Source organism: Colletotrichum phormii (assembly GCF_030913505.1).
Source record: "Colletotrichum phormii strain CBS 102054 chromosome Unknown BDP81scaffold_9, whole genome shotgun sequence".
Taxonomy (NCBI): domain Eukaryota; kingdom Fungi; phylum Ascomycota; class Sordariomycetes; order Glomerellales; family Glomerellaceae; genus Colletotrichum; species Colletotrichum phormii.
The window spans coordinates 1,760,083-1,776,318 of record NW_026851451.1 but is presented as its reverse complement, the minus strand read 5'-3'; the positions used below and the strand labels follow the sequence as shown (position 1 = coordinate 1,776,318).

The 16,236-nt window shown below is 52.2% G+C and overlaps 6 protein-coding genes across 6 annotated transcripts; 1 reads left to right on the top strand and 5 right to left on the bottom strand.

Moving 5' to 3' along the window:
* Positions 1-309: 309 nt before the first annotated feature.
* BDP81DRAFT_394092 (uncharacterized protein) lies at positions 310-1,282 on the bottom strand (the record flags this gene model as incomplete). Its single annotated transcript, XM_060587902.1, has 2 exons — positions 310-1,216; positions 1,269-1,282. 2 exons carry the CDS (start codon positions 1,280-1,282, stop codon positions 310-312), a joined length of 921 nt encoding a protein of 306 aa, XP_060446036.1.
* Positions 1,283-1,528: 246 nt separating this feature from the next.
* On the top strand, positions 1,529-2,551 carry BDP81DRAFT_223870 (uncharacterized protein). Its single transcript, XM_060582827.1, has one exon. The coding sequence runs from the start codon at positions 1,830-1,832 to the stop codon at positions 2,439-2,441; it is 612 nt and encodes a 203-aa protein (XP_060446035.1). The 5' UTR covers positions 1,529-1,829; the 3' UTR covers positions 2,442-2,551.
* A 3,468-nt stretch (positions 2,552-6,019) lies between these two features.
* On the bottom strand, positions 6,020-6,980 carry BDP81DRAFT_223849 (uncharacterized protein). Its single transcript, XM_060582826.1, has one exon. It carries the CDS (start codon positions 6,741-6,743, stop codon positions 6,207-6,209), a length of 537 nt encoding a protein of 178 aa, XP_060446034.1. The 5' UTR covers positions 6,744-6,980; the 3' UTR covers positions 6,020-6,206.
* Positions 6,981-7,295: 315 nt separating this feature from the next.
* Positions 7,296-7,643, bottom strand: BDP81DRAFT_287975 (uncharacterized protein; the record flags this gene model as incomplete). The annotated part of the gene is made up of 1 exon (XM_060583044.1): positions 7,296-7,643. A coding segment is annotated over one exon (348 nt), but the record flags the coding sequence as incomplete, so codon positions are not given.
* Positions 7,644-9,915: 2,272 nt separating this feature from the next.
* On the bottom strand, positions 9,916-10,320 carry BDP81DRAFT_394089 (ankyrin repeat-containing domain protein; the record flags this gene model as incomplete). Its single annotated transcript, XM_060587901.1, has 1 exon — positions 9,916-10,320. The coding sequence occupies one exon, from the start codon at positions 10,318-10,320 to the stop codon at positions 9,916-9,918; it is 405 nt and encodes a 134-aa protein (XP_060446032.1).
* A 5,476-nt stretch (positions 10,321-15,796) lies between these two features.
* Positions 15,797-15,967, bottom strand: BDP81DRAFT_286698 (uncharacterized protein; the record flags this gene model as incomplete). Its single annotated transcript, XM_060583033.1, has 1 exon — positions 15,797-15,967. A coding segment is annotated over one exon (171 nt), but the record flags the coding sequence as incomplete, so codon positions are not given.
* Between the last annotated feature and the right edge of the window lie 269 nt (positions 15,968-16,236).

The following is a 16,236-nucleotide window of genomic DNA, read 5'->3' as shown; positions in this document are numbered from 1 at the left end:
ATGTCACGGCCTCAAGGGCGGGATCTTCTTTGCGCGGTACAGAACACAGGGCATGGCATGTAGAACACTCCCTGAACGTTTGATAGATACCGGGGCAGGTCGTCTCCTCACACGTAAACGACATGGAAGGGAAATGAAAATTTCGAAGGATAGTTATGAGAGAATTATAGAATACAGCAACAAACCCCCATGCGTAATGAACTCGGCAACTACTCTATCCCATCGGGTGCGGATGGACCCCATTTTCGCCAAGGGCGGGGTAACCCAATGAGATTCATTGCCTGGAAATATCTAGAAATATTTGCCCAATCAGATGCTTATATATGGGCGTTTTTGGAGTAAAAGTGGGTAATTCTGGTCTTGGCGAAAATGGGGTCCATCCGCACCCGATGGGATATCGCTATCGTCTTCTTCTACGCCAGGCCCGTAGCTTTCATCTGAGACGTCTGAACCGCCACAATATTCGTCTAACCGCCCTCCTTCCGCCAGATCTGAGTCTTCGTCAGATTCAACGCCAGACATGTCAGAACGGTAAGGCTCGTCGCCCTCACCGTCAAACTGGTCTTCATCCGCGTCACACATTAAGTGTCCCCCTGACTCCAGCTCGTCGTCGCTGAGCGTATCGAGAAACAGCTCGGCCGCATCTGCAGAGCTCATCTGGAAGACGGCCCGTGTCCGGTGCATGGTCGCCTCGTGAGTGTCGGGAAACAAGATTCGTACGCAGCAGTACATGTATAGCATCTTTCTCGATACCGAATCATCGCAGAGATCGAAAGTCGCTGGCAAAGTCCCGGGGTGAACGGTGTCTTCCGGTGCATGGATTTCCCAAATCCGCGCAGAGAACATCAAAAGCTGTTCGAGCACTTTGATGGTGATGAGCATGTTTCCAAAGTCAAAGTTCAGTGCCTTATCAAACTCGAATAACAAGTTGGTCCTGTTGTCCGACGGGCCGTCTTCACGTTCCTCGGGCGCTTCGCGGACTTTCAGGCACGCGAGAAGCGCGGCGACCTTGACGACGAACTCTTTGCCTTGTAGTGGCCCACACAGGCAGCTTATGATGTAGGCAATGAACCGATCTCCCGCGGTGCTGTTCATATCTTCTTTGACTCTGTTCAGCGGCGGGTACCACGTGTCGTCGGTCAGCCCGTTGTGGGGGCAATTGACCGCCAGGCAGATGGCGAGGCAGCATCGCTCATCTTGTCTAAGCAGGTTGGTCCTGACTCCCATTAGCAGGATACCTATAGGGCATGTAAGAGTTCGCCGCTCACCACATAGAATCCATGATCTCTTACAGCGCGTCTATGGTGATTCGGTAGCCCAGGCCATGCCATCGCCAATGAAGAGATTTATATCGTCAGAACCATGGCTCTAGACTGCCTTTGTTTTTGGACAAGGCACATTGTGCTCTTCATACGTGTAAGCTCGTGTCGACATCCGATACCGTCTTCTGAGAAGCGAAGCTCTACGCAACCGGATTTTGCAGAAGCCACCAACGGCTCGACGGTCAGCGTTTCCCACGAATGGCCGTTTTTGCAAAGTATCTGCAATGACGCCGAGGCCATAGAGACAGTCTCAAAGTTGATAACTGTGCTGTACAGTCCATACATACCCACGGCATCCATGCATGGAGTGTGCTATATCAAGACGAGATCATCTCCTGGCTCACGCACCCGTGAAAGCTCTGGTTCTTTGCTCATCGAGCTGGCGACGAAAGCAGCCCGAAAAAGACCAGGCAACCTTGCCAGGCTTACAAAAATTATATCTCGTCTACATCTGGCGTCAGTTTCGCGGTTGGCAAACGCAGTGTCCGTCCTCACATAAGGTGATCCATGTCACGTACTTCGCTCGGCAACCCATCGGCACTCTACCCATCTCGATGGCAATCCGACATGGCAGCCAGACCTTTGAAGCGCCCTCGCCGATCAAACGGCCTGCCGCGCCTACCAAGCGACATAGACAACGCAGTCGCTGCCTTGGGCGGGAAAACCCACGCAACCGACCTCGCAAACAGCACCATACAGTCTCAGAAGGCACCAGTCAGTAAGGAGAAACGTCTGGAAGAACTCGTGAGAGACTCCGGTCGCCTCAGGCAAGAACTTGACTATTGGAAAAGCTTGGCTCTCACAGGAACCGCCTTCATGTCCGATGTCGAACAAGTTGTGGTACAGCTTCGAGATGTTTGCAGTCGTTTCGAGAGCGTCATGAATGAGACAAACACCATGCCTGCGGAGGGAAGATTGGGCTCTGGCTATCCGTCCAAATGTCGAAAGAGGGAAGACGTGGAGGTACAGGATGGTGACGAACCAGACTCGCCATTAGTAGAGGATGATCTTGACGTGCTCTTGGCTCCCGTCAGGCGGGGTCGAGAAGGCTATGACTTTGAGGCCGTCAAGCCAGAGTTGAAGCGGAAGCAGCCACACAATCCCGGAGGTTGGCTCTGATAAGAAGCGCACATGGCCTGCACCGGGATTCGCCGGGTCCATCTTCATCCTGTGATGTCATATAGAGGAAAAGAGAATCCATGCCCATGCACACAAACATATCACCGCTGTCATTCACGTGAATCACCTCTGTCATCAAGAGTTATAAGGGTGCTACGCTGCTTTTGGGCCTGGCTCAAGTCCGCTGATGCCGCCGGCTTGAGGCGTCGTATTTGGTTTCCAACGTCTGGATGGTGGTTCGAACCTCTCTCCTATGACCCACTTCCATCTCTGACAGATCATGCAAAGGACAAGGCCAGGCACTTTACGTGGACAACTGCTTGCTTTCTTAGGGAAATAAAACGGCCCATTCGTAGCTGCACCCGTATGTATCCCGTTGATGCTGCATTCAAGCCTCTTCAAATCCTGTGGCTGTTCCAAGCCTGGCTGATCCGCTATTTACTTCATCTCCTATCTGACTGTGAGACGCTCTAGGATCGTCACCAACAGACTGGACGAGATACTTCACCGATGAGCCAAAGATGCACTTCTTCGCCAGTCCGCGCGATCAATGCTATCATTGCTGATTGCCGGCTAAAATGAGCTCCATGGCTATGCAAAAACGAGATGGACATACAGCCCCGCGCCGCATACTTTTGCGGTATATAAGGGCGGCCTTTAACCACGGTGTAACAAGAGCTCAGCTTCGACTCAACCCTCTTCACATTTTCCCCAAATGCCGAGGTTAGCAAAGGAAGTACTCGATTATGTCATGAATATCTTCTTCTCCGACAACACATGGCATGAAACAGCCGCTAAACTCAAGGCCAATCCCATTTTCTTTGGATCGGACCTTGAGCGACTTGCGCTTGGTGAAGACAGCCACGAGCTTCATCTCGCAGCTGCATCCATGGACTGGGTTGGAGATCTCCAATACAAGCCAAGGTGGCCGAATCGCTGAAACGGCCTCGGTGCAAAAGCTCTGGGGACCTTTTGCGCCATCAGGGCCCGGGCCCGCGGTTCACTTTGAACATTCAAGAGGAGAGCGACGATGTGGACGACTATACCAGAGTTCGAGCTTATGGCAGCCTGTTCTGCCAGAAGAGCGACGAATTGACAACTTGCGTACTATATTACAATAAGGGCCAGGGTTTTCTGGAGTATTTCTACATTCCGCGCCACCAGCTGCCTTGGAAGAAACAATACAGAATACCTTTGCAGCACTCGTTATCAGGGTATGACTCGAGGCCGCTCGACTGGGTTGTGGTTGAAGATGTGAACATAAAATAGCGCTGAGACGTATCAACTCAATGCTGGCTGGCACACAAGTTTCTGCTGGAACCGATCACGCACGGCATCTACCGCTAGCCCTGCAGTATTGGATTGGGTTCTTGTACTGGGTCCTTGTAGAGTCGTTGCATGTGAACAGGTAATAAGGTCTGCGAATTAACAGAGATATGCGTCCCATGGAAATTCACCCATAGAAATTCAACATTGACTTACATAGCCGTACCGCATGTCCATCGCCGAGCGAGATGAACCAACAACCTAACAACATATGCAAGCTTATTGGGGCCGAAGTCAAAGTTAGGACACCCGCCGGCTGCGTATTCGCCCTGGACCATTCGGACGTCCTTGTTGGCGTTGTTCGTCAACCTAGCAAACGGTGGGGATCCGATGGTCATCACTAAGAACCAGATACCCTTGTGCTTTCGGGTCAGTAAATAGAAATGCCTCAAAAAAGGTCTCTGCGACTGACTGACCCGCGCAGAGACACAAGATCATTCCCGGTTCAGCGCGCCCAATCAGCCGTGCCGCCTTTGACAAAGCGATAGTGTATTGATTGCTTCCTTCTAGGGATAGAAGGCGATATCTGGGCCATGAAGCCTGTTTGTTTGGCATTATACATTGATCATCTGTTGTAACAGGGGCTGACCGCACGGAATCACTCCGACCAGCCGGCTCATCCAGAAGTGGCTGTGAAGCAGCATTACCGTCACAAAGCCCCACGGTCCGTTGCAACCCAGATCGCGCTCTTGATGCCGGCGAGCGTCGATTCGTGCGCAAGTGTCAACCACTCCCCTAATTCTGACACTCATCTTCGTGTTGGTAGAGCTTCAAAATCTTCTAGCCACTGGCCAGGTATCATCACCCCTCCCCCCCTTCCCCCCCATCGCCTACGGCGCTTCCGCTTCGCCAACCCGAACCCTTGTCCGACACGCGGACTCGTGCAAGCTGGCACGAAAATCAACAGCCATCTCCACGACCGTGACGACCATTGACGACCAGTACTCGACACCACCCGCGCAACTTTGGCATACCCAATTTGGCGAAGATCAACAGGTGTGCAGTTTGAACCATCGACATATATAGTGCGGCAATCTCCTCAGTCACGACCTTCACATCCTGCTCCAGCACAGCTAAACACTCTGCAACATACTCAGCAAACCCTCCGATAGCAATGCCTTCTCGAACCTCAATAGAGTATCTTTTGGCGCCCACTGCAGACACGCCGACACTTTGTGACGAGACGGAGGCTATTCAAGAAGACATGGTCGGACCGCACACCCCGCCCGCAGATACCATGTCACCGTCAATAGATTTCCAGCGCCAACAAGCAGACATGGAATCGTATTCTGACACCACAGGCTATTCCACGTCGGCGTGCTCGTTATCATCGCCTGCAAAGCTGACGTCCTCTGGGCAACCGACCTTCAACGACATGGTCTCGGTATATACACGGCAGTCTTCAGGCGTCACTTCCTCGAGTATGGCCCTCCAGGAACAGATGTTCAGTGGTTACTACAACGCGGGCTCCGCTGGTCTTTCGGCTCAGATGTGTCCTATTTGTGTGCATATTGCGTTCATGAAGTGAGTCTCTCCGAATGCTGTGAAGTAGTGAGTGGCCGCTGATTTACCCAAGTCCTTGTTTTCTACGGTCCATGTGCGGTCAACAATGCTTCGAGGTCTCTGGCTCAGCAGTCTACGATCCAGCCTTTCTTCATGCGTCTCACGATTGCTACTGTGGATGGTATGCTGGATGCGGAATCTGTGTGTTCAAGCCAGTAGAGCATAGCATACCGAGCGGTTCTTGTACGGGGAGCTCACATCTCGAAACCGGATTCACTGATAGATACCTGAAAAATGCGGCTGACTCTTCTCACGCTATCTATGATGGGCCGCTCTCCCCATCGGTTCCTGAGCTTGATGGCCAGCCCATCTCGCAACATGGCTTTCTTTTTGGAAACGTCGACGACGGAGGTGTCGGTTGGGAGAACGTTAGACCTACTGGTCTTCCAGCATCGGTCTTTCCCGAGCAGATAACCGCGTGGAAAGATTGAGAGGCTTCATCTTTCTTACTTTGTTTTTTCGCGTCCAGTTTAGCGCCGTACTGCATCATAGCTAGTGGCATTTTGATTCTAGGATAGGATGAATGTAGAGAAAGACTTGAGTTATGCGCGAGCGGGGATGCAGAAAGCCCATCTCTTTCACGTCAGAGCCATCGAGTGGACTATAACCAGGTGATCTCTAGGCTATGAGCCCGCAGATCGTGGTGTTCTTCATCTACATGTAGTATCCAGATTCAAAATACATCACGAATCGGGAACAGGGTCACTTTTCCACGATCGGCCTATTACGTGCATTATCAGGTGGTTCTCGCATTCGTTCCGATTATAGACTTTTGGTAATTCTTTGTATTCTTCTTGAGTCAACACAAGCCTCTTGTTCCCACTTCCCCCGTTGGTGCCTGCCACAGCTCGTGACAACATGACACCAATGTTTGCACTAATGTCCCCATCCTCTATCCGCGCTCGCAGCCGTGCTCTCATCTCCCTTGACAGATCCGAACTTCTTCAACATGCTTCCAATCAAAGAACGACCGGCCGCCGTGCCGTCCAAGTCCACACGACGGATAAACTGAAGAGGCTCCGTAGCCGACGTATTAGCTTCACTGGAGCCTTCCCATTCTGTCATTTCGTCCGCTTCGATAACGGTGCATGTATCGAGACTGCGACTGGAACCATCCTGCTCACTTTTTGCTCTGGCAGGTTTCTTAAGACGCCCTGTTTGACGTTTCTTGCTGCAGAATGCGGCGTTTGAAGCCTGGCGAGCCCCTGCCGCAGATTGACGAGATAACGGTCGGTGGCTGTTGGTGGTGCGGAGTTGGATTTGCTTCGTTCGTCCCTTCGAGACAAGCGGGGGGCGGAACGTCACTTGGGGGCCAGTCTTGGGAGGCGCCGGTCGAGGTCGCTCCATGTGGGGCGACATGGAAGAAACCCATTCACTCACGACGTCGAATGAACGCAAAGACTCCAGGGACATTTTAGTTGGCTGACAATACCTCGGAAGTGGAAATGCTCTTTTCGGACAGTGTCTCGATGGATCGTTGGAACACTACATTTCAGCTCATACGTACATAGCTACAAATATTGATTTGGGACCTCGCGGCAAAGCTGCTGCTGGATCAGTGGATCTTTGCATGCCCCAGGAGCCGCTCTTCGATCTGGGGTGTGTGCACTGTAATCAAAGGGGAGCTCGTTCTGGATTTGACAGCGCATCCCCTGGTCGTGTCAGAGCCAGATCGGCGACCCCAGAATCACAAAAGGCAGTGCACGATATCTGGTCGCTCCACGTAACGGCACAAGTTGACCGATGGCCCAGAGCGCCAGAAGGTTTGCTTCCTCATTCGACCTAGTTCTCTGCCAACAAGCTTACATCTGTCGGCCGCAAACCAACGAGCGGCGTGACTGAACCCGCTTTTCGCCGACCTAGTACGGTCCACTCGTTGTGTCGGTAGCCACTCTCAAGGCCTGGCGCGCACTGGCAAGTCTCGTCATGCTCGGCCATCAATTGGCCATAACTGAAGAGGTCCTCTTCTGCTTCCCACGTCGGACAGGCGTAGCCGTCCCACTTGACGGCGTACAGATTGATGCCATCATCCGTCTCGTAGCAGCCCACGATACACTGAAGATGGGACGCCCAAGTCGCGTTGCTTGGTCGGGGCCGCTCGACGCATTCTTGCCATACCTTGACGCACTCTCCGTCTTCAATGACCCACAAAAGTTGATAATCGCCCAGCCAATCCCACTCGAGGGGGTCACGGATCCCCACGGCCACGCCATAGAACATGTGAGCGCCACTCGTGGCGGTGCAGATGACTTCGACTACCTCAAGGCACGAGGACCAGGCTGCGTGGACCGTCGAACCTCGCTGCACTGTCATTTTGATGCGGAAATATCTTTGAGTGAGGTAGGTGGGCCTATGTACGTACAGCGTTCTCCTTGGGATGCGAACCTCTTGGAGATCGATGATGAGAAGGCTACGTTGAGGCATTGGCTATCGTCAGATGGTCTGAATTTATACAGCTATGTAGGCAGACATACGTTCGCCGATGTCACAGTGCGTGGCCGTATCTGCATGTGATAAGTTTCCGTAGTCAAAGATGTCTTCTCTCTTCACCGGCGAAGGCTCTAATTCAGGCCTCCAGTCAGAACCACTGGCAAGATCGTGGCTGCGGTGGCGGTGTCTACCTGTAATATTGCGATACCATAACTGTGCAGACCTGGCAAAAGCACAATCACACTGTTTTGAATGTTTGTATATAAGGTTGCATCGAGTAATTCAATTGGATAAGTAGTTTGATGTATGGCAGGAAAGCCACCTTAAAGGGCTTTGCTGTCACGGTACATCTTCCTAGCAGCTTGATCCGCATACGAGCCGGCATATCTCCTTTACAGTTGAAATCCCCTCTTAGCATCCTAGCAAGAGCTCTCAAGAAGCCCTAAGAGGTCTCTCCGGACATGCCTGTCTTGAGACGGAACACCCACCCTCAACACCGCCTTCTCGCTGCCGTCGAATTCCACCAAAATGACAGCAGTCCATTTGTTCTTGGCAATCTCCTGCATCAGCGCAGCTACAGCAGCAACGGGCACGGTTGTGCTACATTCATCGTCGGCTTTCTGACCAAGGTCACAGGACTGTCTCCTTGTGTCTGGTGTGTTCGGCGCCGTGTAGTCATCCTCGGACGTGTCGTCGGGCGCGGAGGGGTCGGTATTGTCTTTTTCGTGTCAGCAGATGCCATTGACGATACGTACGTTACTGGAAGTGCCGTAGGAGAACCTACACATATTGATACGAGCCCTTTTTCTGCTACGTTTCTGTCTCACAACTTCAACGGCCTTCTCTCTTTTCTCGAGCTCATTTTCATCGAGGAAAGAACACCCGAAGAGCTGTGTTGTCAAGTGGTCCAAAGGCCGAATGCCTGTATCGAGCGTGGAATCCATGTCGTCTGAAACAGTCAGCCAGCCTGTGAGCGTGCTCTTGGAAATGGTGAAGATGGTGTGCACTTGTAGCTCAACAAAGATGGCGGGCTCTATGATTTATACGTCTGCGCGGCTGGAGGATACTTGATTTCTAATCGGACGAATGCTCTCCGGAAAGATGAGCTCCCTACTAAGCAATGAAACCTCTTCTCCCATCAGGGATGTGATGTCACGTCTATGACAGGCAGCTATTCACCTTATCACTAGCTTCGCCTACCAACTTTCTCCCGCCCTGGTACCGTTTCTCTTATATTGACAGTCTCGCATCTCTCCCCTTACCATCTCGACCTATCAAACTAACACCACCTCCGCATGGCGCTCTTTCTTTCTGATCGGAAAACCCCTGCAATTGCCGGCCCTGGCCTACTCTCCTTTGCATTTCGCAGCATGTTCAAGACGCCCGTCTTCGTCAGACTCACACTATCCTTCAGCATCTCTGTGACGAGACGCACAATCACGCTCGGCGACTCTTGCAAAACCCGTGATGCGGCAGCGTCGCTACCCCGGGACGCTGCCCAGAAACAGTGCGAATACAACACATGGAATATCTTCAACAGCTTAGGCTCTCGCGTCAACAGGCTGATCACACTCCAGTGGTCTTGTGCGTCCGCAAGCCGCGCCAGCTTGCCGATGATGTCGCACAACACGGCATCGTCCATCTTGGCACCGCGCCGCAGCAAGATCGACGCCATCACGGGATTGCCGTGACATGTGGAAAGTGCCCAGTCGAGACTCGTCGCACCATGCGAGTCGCGCTTGTCGATCTCTACGAGACCCGAAGAAAGCAGCATCTCGGCCTCCCACCGGCGCCTCGCTCGAGCCAGTTTCAGCAAGAGAGGTCCTGTCCAGTTGCAGCGTGCCGATATGCAGACCGTTTCGTTTGGGTCGGCACCTGACTTGAGGAGGAGGTCGATGAGCCGTTGCTTCACCGCTGCCGTCCTCCCATCCGTTTCTTTGACCTTGGCCAGGAGGGCTAACTCGAGCGGCTTTTGATCGAAGATACGAAGTGCTGGGTCGGCCCCCTCGATCAAGCCGTCCAGCTCGCCCGTGGCGTCCGCTCCAGCCCTCAACAGTGCCAGGGCGGCGGAGAACATGCCATCCTCACACGCCATGCTGAGGGCCGTCATGCGCCATGTGTCGATCGTCGTGGGCTGGTTGACATTCACGTCGAACTACGCCAGCTGACCTATGACTGTTTCTGGCGACGGAGACAACAGAGAGTGAATCAGCGGCGTGTCCCCGTTGTTGTCGGCCTCGTTCACTTCCATTCCTTTCTCGTCGACAAGATACGAGATCACTTCGGTGAGCCCGGCGGCTGCGGCTTGATGAAGGGCGTTAATGCCAAACCCGGGAGACTCGAGCCGTGCGCCGCGCCGAAGGAGAATCATAGACGTCTTGGCGTCTCCGCTGAGAAGTGAAAGGAAGACGGGAGTGCGTAGCCGGCAGTCCGGGACCCCGTCGATATCGGCACCGTGGTCAAGGAGAAATGACACAATGTCAGGGTAGCCTTTCGAAGCGGCCAGATACAGGGCCGTAACGAGGAAAGGGCTGTATCGATGGGTCTCGGTCATATACATGGTGGCCGGTCTGTTGTAGTCAGCGCCGGCTCGGCAGGTATGCCGGAGCGTAGCGAGAGCCACCCGCGTATCTGTGCAGTTAGTAATGGTGTTGAAAACGGCCGAGTATTTTTCCGTTTTCACATCGTTTCGGTAAAGCTTAGTGTTGAAGAACGAATGCCAATTGCGCGAGCATCGTGTGAACCTGGACTGGACATGGGGTTCGCTGTGATTGAAGACATGCCACGCCACGTCTAGAGAGATCGGCTCCGGATGAATAGGCTTCATAGCGAGTGACGTCTGTCGTACTGAGCGACACGACGTGACTTGCGACGAAAGCACGGCATAGCAAGAACACGAGGCAGTCACGCTGTTGCTGTAGGCCTGCCGGCCTCATATCCAATACAAGAATTCAGACTTCGTCCCAAGGGACAGCGCTTTACGTCAAAAGCATCTCATACATACACCGCAGATCCGGAGTTGACCATCTCGTTCAAGAAAGGTCTTGAGTTCTGCTATTCAGGCGCAATGGTGCTTCCTTTGGCTGTGAAGAAGGCATCTCGCTCATCCTCTAGGTGGACAGTACTGTTCTTCGCGAGCGGTCTCTGGCTTTTCTGGACACAAGTTAAAGACATCTTCAGGATATCGGGCTATTCAAAATGGTTCTTATGGCTCCGGCCTGGGTGGACGAAGATATTACGCGTACAAGTGTTCTTCACGTGGGCTTTGGACGTCTAGCCCTCACAAGACCGATGGAGCCCAAATAGGCCTTCACCATGCCTCGTATATCATCAGTATCCGGAAATTGTTACTTGGGGACTTAACTGGCTTTCTGCTATGTACCGGCACCTCTAGCAAGTGATTGCACGCTTGAACGCACCACCATATCGCCTCCGCGGGATTCTCCCCGGGCTCACTGCAACAGCCCGCGACGCCTGGGAGCCGTAATGATGCATTCTCAGAAACGTGATCAAGGGTCTCTTTGTACCGAAATGCCTTCCTCTTGTGCAGTCAGCTTCCAACTCTAACCCCCATATCTAGAGGTCGAGATCCAGGAGCTGGGCTGGGAAGCTGCTGCCACTTCCTTGTTGCAGGTCGTTCCTGGCGTCAGAACAAGGATCTCGCTTGACCGCTAGCCCATCTATAGCATCCGCTTTTGGCCCTCACCAGACGTCGGTTCTAGCTATGTATGCTCTCTAGTCACATACCGCTTATGTTACCGGACACCCTGTCTTCCAAGTTCTTATGACTCAAATCTGCGCCATATCCTGCGTTGGAACCGGCGTTGTCCCCGGCCCCACGACAAGGATCCTGCTTTCTTATTACCCTATCTGTAAAGTCTAGATCTGGCCTTTCATAGCCCGAACAGGGCTTCTCCCTACATGTGCAACCTATCTATATGATCCATCAGATATTGTTGAGAAACCCTTTGCGGCTACTGTACAGTAGTCTGCCTAGAAACGCAACCAGGAATTCTTGAATATTTAGGTTGAAAGATGCTGCTCACCTGAGGAGCCTGCTTCGGCTCTCAAAATAGCCTGTCCCAGCCACATAGCAACCCCACATAGCAACCGCCTTGCTTCGCTATGTGGCTTCTTCGCAGGTCTGTTTCTGCTCTCGGTCTATGTTTGCCACGTTGGCATCCGAATGCCTACTTCGACCAGCCTTATGTATCCACGCGGCATGAAGCGAAGGTCACCAGCGACTGGTTTTTTCTGCCCTCCGAATCTTCAACTACATATACCATCATCCACCGTCTGTATGTACTACCGCCTTGCATGGGGCAACTTCACTTGACCTGTCTTTCGGAGCGATCAGACGAGCCGTACGACTGCACGCGGTAGCTTCCATCTCGAGCTCTACTCGCTGGCTTCAGACATTTTGGTCCCAAGAGACACGCTCGACAGGGGGTTTTTGGAGTGACGAGACGCAACACCTACAGTACATTCATTCGCCTAGCACTTTGTGGGTAAGAAGCCGTATGCGCACCTCCGTGACGTGTAGGTCTCAAACATGCCGCAGCCAACATTTGGTGCAAATAAATCATCCACAAGCATCATCATGGGTTCAAAGCTGCATTCGGTATTCTCACCTTTAAGAATCACCCCATCAAGTGATACGCCTCACAGACAGAGGCTTCCACAAGAACATGTGTCGACCTTCCTCCTCTGCGACTCCGACGAGGAGAGCGACAGTATCAAGAAGGAAAAGGGGATTGTTCAAGAGGATTCGCATCAGGGAAGGAGCTTTCCGACCAGCATAGCGTCTCCAGACATCGCGGCTGGTATCAAGACCGCCTGCTCTGCAGCGGCTCGACATCATGAATCAATCAAAAAGAGCGAGGCAATGTCTCCGTATAGAGTAGCACAAGTTTACGGGAAAGCCTCCACAGAACGCTCGCTTCATCTCAGGACAGCCAGCCGCGATGGCGCAATTATCACTAATTCTTTCGAGTGGAATTCGAATGTTCCTTATGCGAGGTCTGCTTCGTGCGGTATCCCCAGACCAGATTCACCAACCATATGAGGGTACCGTGGTAGCTGTAGTTGTATCGCCAGGTCTCCTTATGGTAGACACGCACCGAGGCGCGCCATGAAGAGTAAGACAAAAGCAAGTGGTTGGCGGAAGGCTCTTCTGTGGGCCCGTATATGAGAATACAAACCTCGCGTGAGGATCGCAAACTCGTCGACATGTGAATTTTGACATCAGCAACCTCACGCATGACTGTGGTGACAAGGGGGGATGCTTTGAACCGTTGAATCCTGTCTGGCTTCTCGAAGGCTCATACTCTAGTTCGCTAGGCTCATGATGCATCACATACACACCGAATTATCCGTACCATCCGCGGCGGACATATATATGAATGATGCAGTATTACATAGATCTTCTGGCTAGTCGATCTGTATCTATGTGTCAGCAGGAGCTTATGCGTCGTCTTTTGTGCCTTCCTCTCATCTGTGCTAGTTTCGGGCTGTCACCGTGCGATGCATTGCTTAATTGTATCTTTGAATTATGCAATACAGCACATACAAATGTACATATGTACGCTGTTTGATAAGTCCATTGATCTAAACGGCGGGTGCAAACACCATGAGTGCGGACATGTGAGCTTGGTTACAGTCGCAACCGAAATCGGTTTCCGGTTTTCGATTTTCCAAGTTTTTAAAACCAGAGCTGTTTATGGATTATGTTGCTGACAAAGCAGGAAACATTTAGGCAGCGGTACCTGTCGCGTGGACCTGCGATACTTGGCTGCAATATCCAGAAAGGGCTGCGGCCATTATTCTGCGGATTATTTCGGGCAATACACAGCTTATACTCGTTTATGAAAGAACACAGTGATCCCAAAAGTAGACCCACGGTGAGGACCTGCTTATGCTGCTTCGTTCTACCTATGGTTTGGCAACAAACATCTGGATTATTCACCCTCAGCTGCTTTTGGCTTCTAATTACCGTCAAGGGACCAGCAGCCAAATTTGTAGGTGTGCAGTCTTGAACCGTTCAGAGCTACAAAAGCATCTTTTCAGGTGGTGAAGTCTGAACCTGATGCGTACTTGAGCCGCTTAGTTGTCTGGATGAGAGCCCTAGACAAACGAGCACATTAGAGATCCCCTTCAACATCACCCAACCTTCGCAAAGCGAACTCACTCTGTCAATAGCACACCGACAGCCCTCATATGGCATCAATCACCAGCGAGGATTAAGCGCCTCGGTTAAGCGTCGCTTGCTTTCACATTATGAAAATATTCGCAAAAATGACGAGGAGATCTAGACACTTAGATGCGGATTCACCTAATGTCTGGTGAGGTTGCACTTAGTCGATACTTTGGCTGACGTCATACTGCTGTGCCGTCACCGATGGATCGCCGATGTTTTGCCAACGGCCTTCTTGACAGGTGTCATCCGAACTTCTGAGATCCAACAAAACATTATCAGACGATTAGCACAGACAGTAGCACCCAATCTCGCTACATCGCAGCACGCGCTCATTCGAGACTTGATTATCAATGGAAAATTCACTGATGTTTCTATAGCCAGAGCTGCAGGATGCACCCCGCGTACTATACACAACATCTGGGCTAACCTTGAATGCTTCGGTCACACGAAAGCTCCATCGAACGGGGTCGGACGGCGAAGAAGCATCACTCCACCAATGCTTACTGCTTTGTGCGAACGGCTGATCGAAAAACCTGATTTATATCGAGACGAGATGATCATATTTCTTTCGGACGAGTTTGATACCATAGTGACGGCCTCGAGCATTAGTCGTGCCCTGGCTTCGGCTGGATGGAGCAAGAAGGTGGCCCGTGGCGTTGCTCAAGAGAGGAGTGCGGATCTGCGGGACTTCTATTTTCATGAGCTGTCAGCTTTCCGGTCTTATCATCTCGTGTTTGTAGACGAGTCGGGCTGCGATAAGCGTGCTGGGTTTCGTCGAACCGGGTGGTCGCCGCTTGGCGTAACCCCCGAGCAGGTCGCCCGATTCCATCGCGATCGCCGATACCAGATCTTGCCTGCTTACGCACAAGACGGTGTAGACCACTCGCGTATATTTCAGGGAAGCACGGACAGTGATGTTTTTGGAGAATTCATCGAGGAGCTGCTTCACTTCTGCGGGCGGTGGCCCGAGCCCAAATCTGTGATCATAATGGATAATGCGTCATTCCATCATTCTGAACGGATCGACGAACTGTTTGAAAGAGCCGGAGTTAAGAAGCTTTTGCTGCCGCCCTACTCACCCGACCTCAACCCTATCTGGCAGCGGAGGTTCGATTCCGAGCGCGGTGTCATGGCAACCTCCGCTGAAGATGGAGGCGAAGAAGCTGGCATCACATTAGTGATATTAATTGGCGGGTAATTGCCGAAGGTCGCGGTCTTCGCCTTGGCCTTTCGATGCCTTTCTTCTTCCTGCTGCTCCTCGGCATACAGCTGATCGCGAACATCTTTCTTCAGGCACATCGTTGTGGTTCTCCAACACGCCCCCCTGCTCCACGTATTGTATGAGAGCTCTGAAGTAATGAGACTTCAACTTGTAATGCCTCTTCCCAACCCCATCCCGCCAATAATGGGGTCCAAGGTCACAGGGCGAGCCAGGACATCGCATCAGGCTGTAAACACGCTGCCAGGTAGACGGCTGGCCTGTAGACGACTCTTCAGCATCAAGCAGGACCGCCCGTTGTTGTAGCCGATCCTGCGTGATAGAAGAGAAGCCACGCTTGGTGCCCCGCTTCGCTGTGCTCGACGGCCCGCTTTCCATGTAATTGAACGATATTTTGATTGTGATCGCTCGTCCAGCACGGTAAAGGTGGCTCCGGTTCTTCAGTTGTCTCTCTACAACATTCCAATCTATGTCCAGGTCGTCGAATCGTTTGACTAGGTCACGCTGGGTGCGGTCGCGCACAGATACGACGACGTCAGTATCATCAATCTTGAATGATTTGTTGGAGGGCAGCTTCTTCGTAACCAGCCGGTCAAGCTTGTCTCGAAGGGTTCGTGTCCAAAAGGCATTTGGGGCAAGGACGAGGTCTGGCTCGCTATCTCTGGCAACTAATTTCTTGTTCGCTGTCAATTTCCATTCGATAGTATAGTGGATATAAGTAGGTGGCTGCTCCTCGTAGAGATCGTCTTCATCCCAGTCACTCAGCTGCAGCAAGGGAAGTCTGTCGCCGCCAGGCGGCGTCTGGCTTGGACTACGTGAGGAGACCGTCTGGATGTCCTCACAGTCATCTGCCGCGGGGCTGACAGTTGCACGCTGGCCTCCATTAGGATCAACAGCATCCGAGAACTCGTCCGCTGGATCAAAAGCAGGCCAGTCATAATCGTCGAACGTCAAGTCACCCGTATCGGAGAACTCCATTGCTCCGGCAGGCTGGTGGATGGTCATAGAAATCTCGGATGAATGAAGGCGGGATGGCTGAACACGTGGCTGTTGTTAATTGT

Excerpts from the sequence above, each read along its gene's own strand:
- BDP81DRAFT_223849 (XM_060582826.1), bottom strand. The coding sequence starts at position 6,743 with ATGTCCCTGGAGTCTTTGCGTTCATTCGACGTCGTGAGTGAATGGGTT.
- BDP81DRAFT_223870 (XM_060582827.1), top strand. The coding sequence starts at position 1,830 with ATGTCACGTACTTCGCTCGGCAACCCATCGGCACTCTACCCATCTCGA.